Here is a 14751-nt window from a genome sequence, read left to right on the forward strand (position 1 = left end):
CATCTGGTTTCTTATTGCGTTTGGTCAGCTCCTGATGAATTTTATAACTGTCGACAATCTCAGCAAACTCTTCCCTGAGTCCTCTCTTCATTTTCGACCACTTTTTGAATTTATCGTAATTCACGAACAGCTTTGCCGGTCCTTTTAGTAAACGTTTAGCATGTGTGATTTTTTTAATGCCACTCCAGTCACGCGTTTACGCTAATTCTTTAAAGTCATTAATCCATCGACCGACATCAATGTGGTCGTCTCCACTGAATATGTCGATCGATTCTTTCACGTCTTTAAATGTGAGCATGTAGCTTTAATGTCCTCTATCTGGCTGGTGTCGTCTTAAACGCCTCCTTCCCAATGGGTCTTCTTCTTCACTCCCGCCTGTGGAATCGTCGGTGTCGGTATTGTTCTTGTTAATCACGTTGGTTGATGGGTCGTCTAGGAGGAAATCTTGACCCTAATGGCCATCTTATAATTTCGGGGAATTCCCGAAATTCGATGGGCGTGCGTCAGGCGGGGGTCCAAAATATTCTCGCCGGCCCTCAATAAGATAATTGAAACAACCTCACGCCTTGACTTTCATAAATGGACCTGATGTCTCTCATTAACAATGATCCCACTCATGCACCTCTGTGTACATTCAGGAAAACAGAGCAGACACATTACCCGGAAACTTCCTAGAATTTTCTCTCATAAAAATGTTTTCTACTCTCAAGTGGAAAGACCAAAATAAAAGAAATACTAATCATACAAAGACATATTCATTGCATCTGAAAATTAATTTTTAACAAGTATTGGAAATGTAAGCTCCAATAGGTTTTATCAGAATTTATACTAGCAATGTGATTGGATTACAAATAAAGAAAGGATATTTCGGGCAACATATTTTCCACAAGGCCGACGATTATGAGGGATTGAATACTGATTCACTGATCAAAGTGGGCAGAGATTCGCCGGAAAAACGAAAGCTTATAACATTTTTCAAAAATGTGTATGCCCATTCTCAAATACTCGATGAAACCGCGAATCTCTGTCCACATGACTTAAAATATTTTGAATTGATTGACGGCTAACACCCTCGCGGAAGAAGTCCTCGGCCTAGGCCAACTCCTGAAATCCTATTTCCGAATTTTCAATATACCACGCTAGCACCCTGGTGGTTCAATGGCGTCGTTACTGGCTCCCCTAATTCGACATCAGTTCGTCACCTGGTGATGAACTCGAGAATTCATGGGATTGGTGACCATGATTTGCTCATCGACCAATCCCCTTTGTCATGTTATTATTTTTATATTCCAATGCGGCGATTTGAAGTGAGTGACAAGGGAGTCCCATGGGATATGATCAATTGATAAGTGATATCATCCAATTATTAGAAGAATCAATTTGATGAAATCGACTAAAATCAATAAGAATACTATTATGATCACTGTTCTGAAAATCAAATGATCACCAAGACCCACCGCTGACCCTGACAGTCTTCGATTTTAGGATCTTAAAAAATTCTATCGTATTTATTTCAGCTTTTTTTAACAACTTATCTCAGTGTGCTTTATTTAATGGTAGTCATGTGTTATTTTGGAAACATTCTCACAACATTGAAATAATATATTAATTGACAATATGTACTTTTCAGACATGGCACAAACAATGCTTCAAGTGCCAGGGATGTGGAATGACGTTAAATATGCGCACCTACAAAGGCTTCAATAAACAGCCCTATTGTGAAGCGTGAGTACTCAGTTTAATCAAAAAGAAAGCAGTATCATTTCGTTTGTACGTAGCATATGAGTTCTGTAGATAACATAGCCCTAATTTGTCAGTTCAGTGCACGGGATAGTTGACGCGATAGTTTGGTTTTTAAAATAATATCGATCTTGCACTGGGTTGTAAATCCCAGGTATATCCCGATTGGTACACTCAAAGGAGGGGGTATGAGAGATCTTTTTCCGAAAAAATATCCTACGAGTGTAACAAACAATGAATGATCCATGTGAACAAAAACAAAGTAAGAACTTTAGGCCTCACTTGCGGATGGGAAAGCCAAGACAAGAAAGAAAAATGACAACGGATTTCTTTAACATGAAGATAACGGTTCTCTTTCACTATTACAAGGATTCTTTGGTTTTGTGCCTCTACATGACAAAATTTATTTTCTCAAAATTTGAGACGCTTGTTTGTCCCTTAATTTCAAGAAAGGAGGTTTATATAGACAATTATTTATGGATTGTAATAGTTTTTAGTAACACGGAACGTTCAGTTTAAACCACGAAGTTACAATTACTGCTGATAATTTATATGAACAGAGGCAAATTGTCATATCCCATGCCAATTGCACCATTATGGTTGTAGCAACCGAACGTTGATACACTGCAGCTACCAATTTAATATCACTTGAGATATTCACGATTCGTAGGTGGATGTGCTGTGTTATGTGTGGAATGTTATTTCCTTTGTATTTACACTTAGATTCGAAGAGGTCTGGTAGCGGAGTCGAGACTCCTGTCCACAATGAAGGACTACACTGGCACACACGAATTTTAGTTACTAACGAAGGCTTGATTATTTATTTTGCACAATGTTTTTGTTGTACGTCAGAAGTCAACTAAATAGAATCGTCTGAGATACTAATCTCAGATGTTGTAAACAATTGACACACTTGATAATTTAATAGGGTTGAAGGGATTTATACCCGATCTCAATCCTCCTCAAAAAGCTGACTCTTTTTCTTCCTTTCTTCGGAGAGATCTGAAATGTAGGAGACCTTATTTTAAAAAACGGACTCTTCTATTGGTTCAAAATATTATCTTCCTCTCAGAATTTTTGACAAAGCGGGAGTTAAGGGGAAATTCCCAACTCGTAAAGATCATTTAATTTACGAACCCCCAATTATTATTTCCCGGGAGACCCTTTTTTTGTGTTGTAAGCTGAGTTTAGGTGAAGAATTTTTTCTGTACGACTCCTTGACGCGTTTAAATGTGACATATCTGTGGAGAAATTTAGTGGGCAACGCCATTAATTTTCTGAATTCTCTTTGAGTCTCTAAGTATGAGTACGCCATGTAGAGTAAAAGAGTGTTCATCTCATTCTCTCCAACCTTCCATCTGTCTCCGAATAAACAAAAATGGAGAGGAGTGCCTATTGCTACTAATTCTGTTTTTCGCTATATTAATTTTGTCGTTGAGGATGGATCAATGGTACTCTTATCGAAAAAACAAATAATAGATTTTTTAGCTCAGAAAGATAATTGAGAAACCCCTATGGAGATAGCGCGTCAGAGGTGTGATTTGGGACTTCCGACTAGCGGTTAATGATGGGTTAACCATGTATTTGTTTTGTACCACCAAAAACATTTGTTGCTCCACTAGGTTTCCTGGAAAATGCATTTAGAGCAGGCATTTTCTGCTAGCACAACCGCATCAGCACCCACGAATTTGGTCAATTGATACATCTAGTTGATATTTTTTACAAATTTATTAGGGGTGTTATAATCATCGGACTTATTTATTTCCTGGGAGTAGCGGCTCAGTTTTATTCCCACTGACAAGCGTATTGAGGGTCTGACTAAGGGCAGACGAACGTATTGACAGTTTTATTGTTGCGACGACATTCTAATGTCTCGGCTTCTCGCCCTTTCAGAAGCATCCTCCTTGACGATTTGTTGAGAGTTAAAACGCACATTGCATTACATTACATTACATTACATTACGCAGGAAAATATTTTATACTCAGCGGGCATTAACTGGCCAGATATACACTGACAGCTTATTACACACCGAAATCGAAAATCATGTACGCCATTTGGATGGAATCTCGTTTTCACATGTACGATTATAATTCGCTCAGCTTGTAAATCTCACACACGTGAGAAAGGAAATTTCTTCCCTTAAAGCGTAGTATAGTATAGATTTTACATCTCTTTTTGGACGGTTATTAGTACGGAGACGATATTCCAGAAAAACGGATCATTTTCTGCATTTCGTTGTAGAACGATTTATTCTCAAGATAATTATGAAATCGTATATTACGACAAGTGTGATGGGGCGGTAGAAGGTGCGAGAACTTAGCACCTTGTCGCACTATCTTACTGCCAATCATAGAGTTAAAACACCCTGTCGCAAGAATAATCAAATTATAATTTTTTGTTAGTTATGGTACCCTCAGCGAGTAGCGAAATGTGCCATTTTTCGTGTACAAGTTCCATGGGCTGTCGCTACGCGACTGTCTACTATGTTGCTTTTAACGACGTCCGCCATGTTTCGATTGATCGATTTCAGATGTCATAGTTTTTTTAAGAATAAGGACTAGTATAAACATTTACTTTTGTTAATTCATCGAGATGGGCTGAAAGTAGCAGCAATGAGAAAAAGCTGATCTGTCATTAAAATCATCATAAAATTTACAGAGCCAGAAGGATTACTTGTAATTTTTCACTACCATAGTACAGAATTAAGGCCGAAAATTTGGACAATTCTGTTCTTGTCTCAACTCTCAACAAGTTCCCGTAGATTTCATTCTGTCATTGACTTGTGGAACACGAATAATTTGTGGAAATTTCTAACTATTAATGATTTTTAAATGGGGAAATTTAGCTATTCACAGGGACGGTTTCTACTTGAGATTAAAAACTGTCATTTTCTTCAGATTTGTTAATAATTATTTGGGGCGTCAACATTTCAAAATTTGCCAAGGGGTAGATTTTAAACTTTAATAAACCCCTATGTTCTGATCGAAGTTTGGAACTGAGGATGGACGGGTATGTTGTGATCCTTCTATTTCGTGTCTGAAAATTTTAGAGGATTCATCGATTTGTCTCCTTTGTTATGGCCCCAAAATAACATAACTGAATTTCGTTCTTGAACTGGATAATATGAAGACCCGAAAGTTACCCATATTCGACCCATATTCGATTCAAAAGGTTATGAAATTTGTCGTTTGATGCAGACAGTACAAGGGGACGAAAGTATCCATAACAAAACAGAGAATGAAGTAATATAAAACAACGTCGCATATTCGTCGATTAAATTTTACGTATAATCGCGACGAATGTGGGTTACTGGGGTTCACCGGCAGCCCCGTTAGGACCTCACGCGTCATGCGTTTAGGGCATCACGCGTAGCCTCACAGGTGTGCGACAAATCATAATAACCTACTGTACTTGAACAGCACGAGTGAATAAAAATTGATGAATTTATTTTTGAGGTACTTCTTTTGCGTTCATATTTGCCCGGCATCTTCTGTCTCGGGGCGAATCCTTGTTTTAAAAAAATTAAGATCAATGAATAAACGTTTATTTCGATTATTTATCAACATGTGATGCTCCCTAACACCTCGCCCAACCGTTCGGCTCCATTAAACTTACATTTTCAGTTTGCTTTTTTTTCGGCTAATTCACTGTTTCTTCCTCTATACCACGTCCAAGTAAGACTGCATCAATGAGGAGATATCGTTGATGTCATTTAACTTGGACGAACAGGAAAAAAATTGATAAAAACGAGGGCTGAGGAGTGAATACGTTACAGTGCTAGTATTCTCTTGTGATGACCTCGTTACACTCAATATGTTATTCAAACAAATATGTAATTATTGATAATTCGGCTGCAAGGCACCAGCGACCTGCTCTTATTGTGGCAATCGCTGAGCATTCTCTTTGGTAAGATGATTTCTAGAAGATATTTTCCATTTTAGAATTTAAGTCGGCTTTTAACGACAATGGAGGTATGAGAAATTTGCGGAGAGCCTCTCCTTCAACTGCATGTTAGACTTGAGACTGCATTTTTTTTCTTCCATTTTACACCATAGTCTCCAGGCGTCGAGCTTTCGAAGAAGCTTCTGGTTAGTGTACACTCATTCACTGAATTGATATTGAAGACGTGGTTGGGAAATGATATTTTGTTTGTAAATATTTCAGTTATTTATTTATTATCTGTGTTTATTATAAAAGTAATTTAAAAACGGATAACAAATAATGTTCATGTAAAATTTCGAGAGAGTCTGTCTGATATTTTGACAATTGAATGTAACCGATACAGTCTAATTCATAAATTTGAAAAAGTAGTAATATTGTAACGAAGTCTTGGAATGTTCTCTAAAGCACGGACCTCGAGGAGAGGCGCGTGGGGAAATATTGACCGTAATAAAATTGTTTTAAGATGATGGGAAATATCCGGGCAAGATTCGATCGCCGTTGATGAGGGACGAGTGATTATCATCATATTTCCGAAGCCCCATATAAAAACGAAATTGTCGGAAATTTAGGAATCGCGGGGAAAACGCCATTAACGAAACTGAGTATTTTACTCAGCGGGCATAAGAAAACGATTTGCTCGATGGATTTATAATTTTAGAATTATTGAGGAGAGACTTTTATGATTTATAACATCTTTAGTTTCCAGGGAAAGAAATGCACAATAAAATAAATTCTTCTGTGCCAGAACAGTAAGAGCACGTCTCCATTTGTTTCACTTAACGCTAAGTGACAACATCCGCGAGACCGTGTAGTTAGTGCCAAAGAAGATGTTTGAGAATCTGCTAAGTTAGGAGGATGTAGGATGGAAGGGGTACCATACCAATGTATGTCAGTAAGTGATTCTATTTGGTTACAGGAGCAGAGGGAGGAGTTGACTATATTTTTTCTATATAACCTTTGATTTAAGTTGACGTGTTGGATCTTACTCTGGAGATAGTGGTTATTTGGAGTCTTTGAATGTCCAGTTTTTGGAACCATGGTGGGTAGCAGCCATTGTAGTAATTATTGAAGTAATCTTTTACCTTATTGAAGTTTGTGGCTTAAAGCAAAACCGAATCTTGCGTTTTGGATCCGTGTGGGTAGATTTGGGGGTGGAGGTCAAGATATGGGGGTGGAGCTCAGTTCTTCTCATAAGGTGGTATTAGGATTTAGCGAGCTTTGAATTTGCTGCCTAGGAAAGTGTTGATTGTGGGAGTGGCGCTGAGTAGACTGAAGGGGCATAAGGTATGATTCAGGGGGGTATTCTCAAACTTTGATGTCGCCGACAAGAAAACAGGGGACAAGTACCTCTGGAAGCCGTGCGCGGCGCTGTACACCGTCTTCCCCTCATGCGCGTTTCGTCCCCTCCACTCGGCAATTTCTGCGGTGGAGCGCTCGAATCTCGGCGAAGGCGCTCAATTTTTTTTTTACAATTTCTCCCAACAAAAGGTTGGCATGGAAATCAGAAAATTAGAATGAAAAACATGGATAAAGAAAGGATAAATGGTGATTTTTTAAAGAATCTATTCATTCATTCATACATTCTCGCTCACGTTTTTCCATTTTCGCACAAATAAAATATTTACAGGGAGACTCTTTCCACGTCACCCAAGAGGTAGAGTCATCGACGCGTTTTATTTAAAGTGCTATCCCCCGTAGGCCTAATCCACTAAGTCGAGGGATGGACAATCATTATGATTTGCAAACCTGGAAGCGTAAAGAAATAAATAACGTGAAAAACATGTAAGTCCCATCACCTACTCTCTTCTCAACTTACCAATAACCATTGCATCAAAATAGAAAACATATTCAAGATTGTAGAACACAATCGTCGAAAGCTGGAACACCCAATCGAGCTCCGGGAACCCATTCTGGCGATTATTGTGGTCCTTGAATTGGTGAGTCAGCTGAAACAGTGTATCGTTCATTAGATACGTGGAGAAATGAGCCAAGTTGAAAGTTTCCACCTATTTTTAAATTCATGATCATGCGTTTGTCCAATTTCAAACTCATGTTCATAAATTTAATATTGGTAAGAAGGTTCAAGTAGTTTCTAAGGCATACATTAGTGTACATATGTATGATATTTAACTTCCCTTTGATGAATGCATCTTCTGAGAATTTTTTGCCACGTACTTGATAGTCCTTCACGTTGGAGAATTTTTCCGTTTCCCAGCAGACTATGCAGAAGTTCTCATGAAACCGCTTTTAGATGCGTATTCCACCACGACTTCCGGTTGAGACGTGTTCAACGCCAAAACGTGCACACGCAAGTCCAGGAATTTGTGAATGCACATTTTGATTGAATCGTGGTTTGAACAGACAAAAGGGACCGCTCGGGTGGAATCTGTTCATTGATCGCTGTCGCGAGGCATTCCAACACATTTGGTGTCTGCAGAACTCTCGTCCCGGCACTCTGCACTAAACTCTCTGAAATCAACGTGATTTCATGGAGTTGACCCGTTGGGTGAATCGAGCCTCCTCTGCTGATCTCTTCTGTCCACTGCTACGGGAGAGAAGTGTCGATACCAGGAGCAGCGAGTGCGTTATTACACTCTTCACAGGATCCGTGGAGCTTGCGCGTAATCCAACCCGCCACGAAATTGACACCATACTGTTGGGTTGTTGATAACTGACACGCTTCTAGTGCGATATTTGTCATTGCGCCACTTTCCTCTTCTACCAGCTTGCTCTGTCTATTACATCCCCTGAGACAGTCGACGTAATAAGCTTCCTCGTCATCTGAGTACGAAGAGTCCTTGCTGACCTTCAAGAACATAGCCACTGCTAGAAGTCGGAATTTGTGACGCAAACGAACTGAGCGAGGGTGCATGTCATCAGCTCTAGCTTGAGAAAACAAATTCTCGCAGGGACTCGAACCGAACCGACTCGGGAGGAAGTATTTCATTTTTCTGGTGAGCACGTATTGTTCGTAGAACTGCAACGTAGCTAGAGTAGACATCTCTATGCCACGTTGAATTGGTTTCGGTTGAGGAGGCTTACTGAATGTCAAGGCCTTCACTAGCTCCACAAACTCCGTCAGCTTCTTCCTCCTATCGTTACTCCTGTTGTCGTTCCCGAGGGCTTCACTCTTATGTCTCCCAGACATAATGGAGTACCATTCATGGACTGGAAGAATGAAACCTCACGGGCAAGCCTGACATTCATTTTGTTGAATTTGCCAGGCTGCAGATGTTCCACCTAAATAATTATTAGCCTCGACCAGACACAACATGCTGCATGGAAATGATCATCCCAGGCAGATTGTTGGCGAGTTTTATCTCAGCGGGGATGTAAAAATCCATCCTCTCCAGCTGACACCACATATTTTTTACGAGATGCTCACGATCTGGAGCCATCCATAGTCGTTCTCCTTCCTGGAGAGGATGAGGGCAAGACGCATTAGTTTTGAATGCAATGAACACTTTGAGAATTCCACAATGGTTGATTGCCAGGTCCTGAATCTGATGACAAGCATACAACATGGAGTCCGGCATCAGCAAGCAGTTGAATGATCTGCATCAGATAATTCCACAGTTTCTTAGCATCAATAGATGCACCTGTTAGGGCATAGGAAACTGGCTGCTTCCAATGTGCAGAAACTCCACGAGCCACGACTGCCAGAGCATGGGAAGCTTGTGTAGCGGCTTCCGTTTCATTTCGAGCAAGTTCTGGAGTCACTAAACCGATGAATTTTTTCAATCCACGGTCGTATTCCACTGCCGGATGGATCGTCATTTCGTCGAAGCTCAAAACACAGAGACGAGCATTGGGAGTTTCATCCTGCGCCACTTTCTCTCCAAGCCATTTGATAATTTCAGGTGTCACACCCGGCTCAAAAGTAATGTGAGAAATCCTATGGAAGATCGTCGTATATGCGGATAATGGGATATGTTCCTCCTCCCGCAAATATTTATATCCAGCAACACGAACTTTACACAATATTCGGACTGCTTTCCGGATGGTTTCTTCAGATCAACGTCGGGTGTTCGAGGTCGGACCGTCGCATTGCATAAAAAGAATTTGATCATCATTGAGAAACTTCTTCAGATTAGTCCTCAAAGTTTTCATTTTCTGTTCAGCATCCCGGGCCTACGCGTAAAAAGGGGGGCTTAGAATATGAATAGCATAGGGGAATATTTTCGATCATAAAATGACCAACACCTTATGGAATTGACTTTAAAATTATCACAAGGAAAAAAATTCTCATTTAGCCCGGATGACTTCAGCCTCTCGCTTCACGACTCCATCAATCCACTCCTGGGAACCCCCCTTTTTTCTTTCAATTCATGAATAAAAATAATATCAATTGAAATTACCTTTCTTTCTGCTGCTGAGAGCTTTCTCTTTGTTGCCACAATGTCTCTATTCAGTTCTTCAATATCGGCTCTTAAAGGAGCAATTATATCGTGATTCTCTTGTGGAGTCATACATTGAAGGCGTTCAAGATCACGATGATTGTCGATCATCCCCTCATCCTCATCAACAGTGCCAGAAAAGGCTGAGAGACAAGCTTCCATCGAAGTCTTCTCAGGGCTGCCCGCTAGAGTTGTGAGTCCTGAAGACAATACGATGATTATCAAAAGCGATAAATGCATTGTTGAAAATTATTAAATTATTACCTGTAAGTGCAAAATAGCTTTGAAAAAAATATTTCAAAATTGTTGACAAATTTAATGAATCTTCCATAAAAACCCCTGGTGAAAGAGAGTCCATTAGAATTTTGAAAACCCATTGGCTGATAGACATGATCATTGGGGATTTTTTTTCGTTATTTAATTTTTTAGTGAACCTCACTTCCCAACCTATCAATCCACACATTGTCAAGTATCCCACTTATCTCTTTCTTAGTCAAAAAATGGAAAAAATTAATAATGGAACTTTTTGAATGGTGGTCCATTTTAGTCCAGATGTCCACATTACCTCAGCATTCCTTGATCATTGTTCTTAGTGATTTTGAATATATCGGGCACAGCATCCTTCTTCAGCATCTCCTTATCACCCTTCTTTTCCCGTTGATCGTTGCCAAAGTGTTCCTATGATCAATGGATTGTTAAACAAAATATATTTATTGGCGAACGAGACAATAAAAACAAATTGTTGCTTTTGCACCTCGTACAACTGACAATCCACTGTGGATGCTTTATCACTTGGCAACAAATCACCACAAACCGATAACTGTCCCTCGATGAGTTTTTACAATTCACAATTGCACAAGATTCCACCATTTTCACAAATTTAATTCGCACACGATGTGTAAATCGACTCCTACAGGTCTCGATAGAATAAAACAATGGACGATCGCGAATCATAAACAAATCTCTCCCCACTCCAACGCCCCTTCGTGAAAAAACATTTTGATTTGTACGTGAATCAATGAATTTACTTACATTATTTTGAATATTACTAGCATCCCATTATTCCTAATCAATAGAAAAATAGATTATTCTATATTTCATTATCAAATAGTTCAGTAATTCGCGGGAATGAGTGGAAAAATCATGGGGAAATGGATACTTAATTAAACAAAAAATAACATGATTCTTATTATTTGTGTTTTTCCTTTATTTTCGTCTTTATAAAGAATTTTTTCACATTTATTTTTTTTAATTATTTTGCATTTTACAAAATCATCTCAGCAGGGCCGAACAGCTTAGAAGAGTGGGGTTGACCAGGAGTTGAAGGGAAGGTAAAAGTGACTGCCGCGCGCCCTCGTGGCGCAGGCGGGGCCTTGTCCCCTGTTTTCACTTGAGAATACCTTCCTGAATCATACCTTAAAAGGGCATTGGTATGAGACTAGGTGAGAATGAGAGTTAATTGTGGAGCGGTGTTGAAGGAGTATTCTGTGGGGCTGGTATATAGAGAAGGTGGATCGGATGTTATGTATATTTGTGTTTTTGGTTTCCACAATGTGGTGTAGGTTCGGCGGCTTTTCGAGGAGGGGGTGTTGCATCCCACTGAAACTCCTGCCCGATAGCTGCACAGATACTGTCACGTTCTAGGTGTCGCTGATGGCAACCTGCTCGGTCCCGCTTGGGGAAAATAAAGAAAAAACGATAATTTGTTTCCATTTAGTATATTACTAGCAGATCCGGCCACGCGTTGCTGTGGCTAAGGTTTTTGTTATATTACATTGTGTTTCGTCTCCAACAACAAAATGATTTCTTCTCGGAATTTAGTAATATCAAGTAGCAGTAATAATGATGGTTACTGTAATAATAATTTAGGAATATATCTATAATAAGGAGAGGTCGCGAGCTGGAGGCTCAAACTTTCCCATTCACTTTCTACTTTTCAGCGGTCCGCCATAAATCATGCGCGTTCCTGGTTCCCGTCTTTTTTCTTCTTCTTTTCTCTCATTTTTTCTTCATATGTTAGAAGACAGGGTTGCTAGTCCTTTCATACGTAGAGTCCAGTTTATGACATAATCCGTTGCCAGCCGTGTACTTGCTTCTTTTCCAAGTGTTCAATTTTCCCCAACGGCTCATTCCTAACACATGCAAACGAATTTTCCCTTACATTCCAAATTTCAAATACCCAGCTCAAAGGGTGGGGTTTTATGTTTTTTTGACCAATCAGAATCTTTGCGAGTTGTGGCGAAGAAAGGATTCCCTCCTCCAGCCTTCGAACCTCTTGGACAAAATGTTTTAGTTTTATCAGCGACATCGTGTGAAAGGGTAGCCTAAAAACCCTCAATTTTCTAACCGCGTAATCTCAAAGTAAAATCAAGAGTGCAACCTAAGTTCCAAAAATAAAATCAATGTATCCTTCTCGCTTACTCGTGTAACCTTACCATTTGTAACAATGAATAACAATTTTAAAAAAGTGTCCGTGTTTATCAGAAGTGATTCATCCAAAGAGAAACTGAGAATTAAAGCCCTTACACATCTCGAGTGATATTAAATTGTTAGCTGGAGTGTAACAAACGTGTGTTGTTATACATTGTACTGAACTATTTAGGAGGAACGGTAGGAGAACATCAGTCAGGGTGATCACCATGCTTTTTTACCTAGATGCCATTTGTAAAAAAATACGGCGACCTCCATGACAGATTTTCTACTACCGTAGCCCCTTAGTACAATGAAATTAATATTTACGAACGAAGACGTTAAAGCTGGTATAAAAATCCACTGGATTGGGATTTGAAGGGGAAGGACTTTCAACACGATTAATTAAAATTTTCGTGCAGCTGATATTAAGCCAAAATCAATACAAAAGAATTAATTTTAACATGTATTATTATTTTTATTCAATTTTGTAACAAATGAGTATATTACAAAGTTGTTAGTAAATAACATGTAACACTTAAACTTATGAATGAGGTAGGCAGAGCAGGGAGTCTTAAATCTTTAACAATAATATTTATTATTTTCAATTATAAATACTTTTAATTTAATTTAGCACTAATTGGTGCATAATATTTTTGGTTAACCTGTCTTTAGCTAACCTAATCCGCTGCCTCTGTCGTTCTTGTACTCGTGCTATAGCTATGTTTTGTTCTCATGCCGCTCTTGTTCTCGTAATAGTCTGTCGCAAACGTTCGTCACGCTGTTTTTGAGATTCTTGTGCACGACTCTCTGTCGTCCTGATTCTTTGAGCTGAATTTCTTGTTGCGATTTGTTCTGCCGATTGATGCGCTCTATCAACACGTTTGCGTCGTGCCTCTTTGCTCATCGCGTTGTTTAGATTACATTTTTTCGGTGGCATATTACTGAAATAATAATTTTAATCGTTAAATATTTGAAAAAAAAAGAAAAACATGCTATTATAGTACAATGAAATGAGAAGTGCAAAATATTTTTAATAGGGGTTAAATAAAAATAATGAAAAAAAAATTGTACAATTATTGAAAACGTGTGGGGAGCTTTGTACCATTTTCTCAGGGATATATTAATTAACTTCTATCACTATGTGATAATACTTAGATGTATATATTCTAATTGCTAATTGCATAGTTTTGAGCTTCACTATTATCTTCACTATAATATGAATTTATTTTACCCTTCAGTTTAAGTAACACGTGGCCGGTTAAGCTAACACCAAAAATTTTAAAGTAAAAATAATTGAATTTAACGATATTTCGTTTTTGTTACGTTCGTACAAAATATATTTAACTTATATTTTAGCCTCAACAACACGTGGTGGTTATGTTATTGAATTGTACGTTATATGACACGTTTGTAGGTTTCACATAGCAGCGCCATCTATTGATTACTTAATCCAGTCAATAGATATCGCCATCTGTTAAAATCATTTGGAGTTAACAGATTAGAATGTGTGTGAATGTCAAATAATAGACAAATAATTTTTAATAAAATAATATTGCGACTATAAAGTAAGATGTAAGCTATTCTATCTTCCAAGTTGAATCAAACCACACGCGGTGTACAAATTTCATTAAAATCGGTTAAGTAGTTTAAGAGTCCATCTCGCATAAACAACTCGACACGTAATTTATATATGTATAGATAAAAAATTGAATTAAGCGCTTATCTTAGCTAGATACATACAATAATGAAAAAATACATAGAATTTAATTCTCTATCTGTTTTTAGAATTATAGGATTGCAAATTACGTTTTAAACATCTTGGCCATTTTTCCCTTTTCGAGATGATTTTTTTTTTCCTCTCGATTAAAATCCGTGCAGAATTCCTGCAAGCGAACAACCAAAAAACACCGAATAATTATATACAGTATGTCAGTCGCATGCTTTGTGCAAGGGAAAGAAAACGACGGGAAAGTATAAATGCCCTGAAGGATATTATCAAAGAGGCACGTGGACTCTGTATATTCGACCATTCCCAATTACAGCAACTTTCTGCGTCCAATCTATTTCATGAGTTCGAAAATGTTTTTCGCACACAGCTCTCCCGGCACTCAAATCATCACGATTTAATGCGATTCTCCACTCTGCTAATTATTTTTTCGGAACCGAAAAAAATGTACTTTTTTCGGATTCGTACTATATCCCGATTTGCATCCTTGAAACGCACAAGATGACATAATTTTTTGTTCGCAAAAACCACAA

The 14751-nt window shown here is 38.5% G+C and overlaps 1 protein-coding gene across 1 annotated transcript in view; it reads left to right on the forward strand.

Annotated features, from left to right (window-relative positions):
* The window catches only part of LOC135161900 (LIM and SH3 domain protein Lasp), a 93365-nt gene that overhangs the window by 30651 nt on the left and 47963 nt on the right, over positions 1-14751 (forward strand). Inside the window, exon 2 of the mRNA XM_064119879.1 lies at positions 1631-1725. Coding sequence (XP_063975949.1) covers positions 1631-1725 — 95 coding nt within the window. The remainder of the gene's footprint in view (positions 1-1630; positions 1726-14751) is intronic.

The sequence above is a fragment of the Diachasmimorpha longicaudata genome, chromosome 4, assembly GCF_034640455.1.
Source record: "Diachasmimorpha longicaudata isolate KC_UGA_2023 chromosome 4, iyDiaLong2, whole genome shotgun sequence".
NCBI lineage: Eukaryota > Metazoa > Arthropoda > Insecta > Hymenoptera > Braconidae > Diachasmimorpha > Diachasmimorpha longicaudata.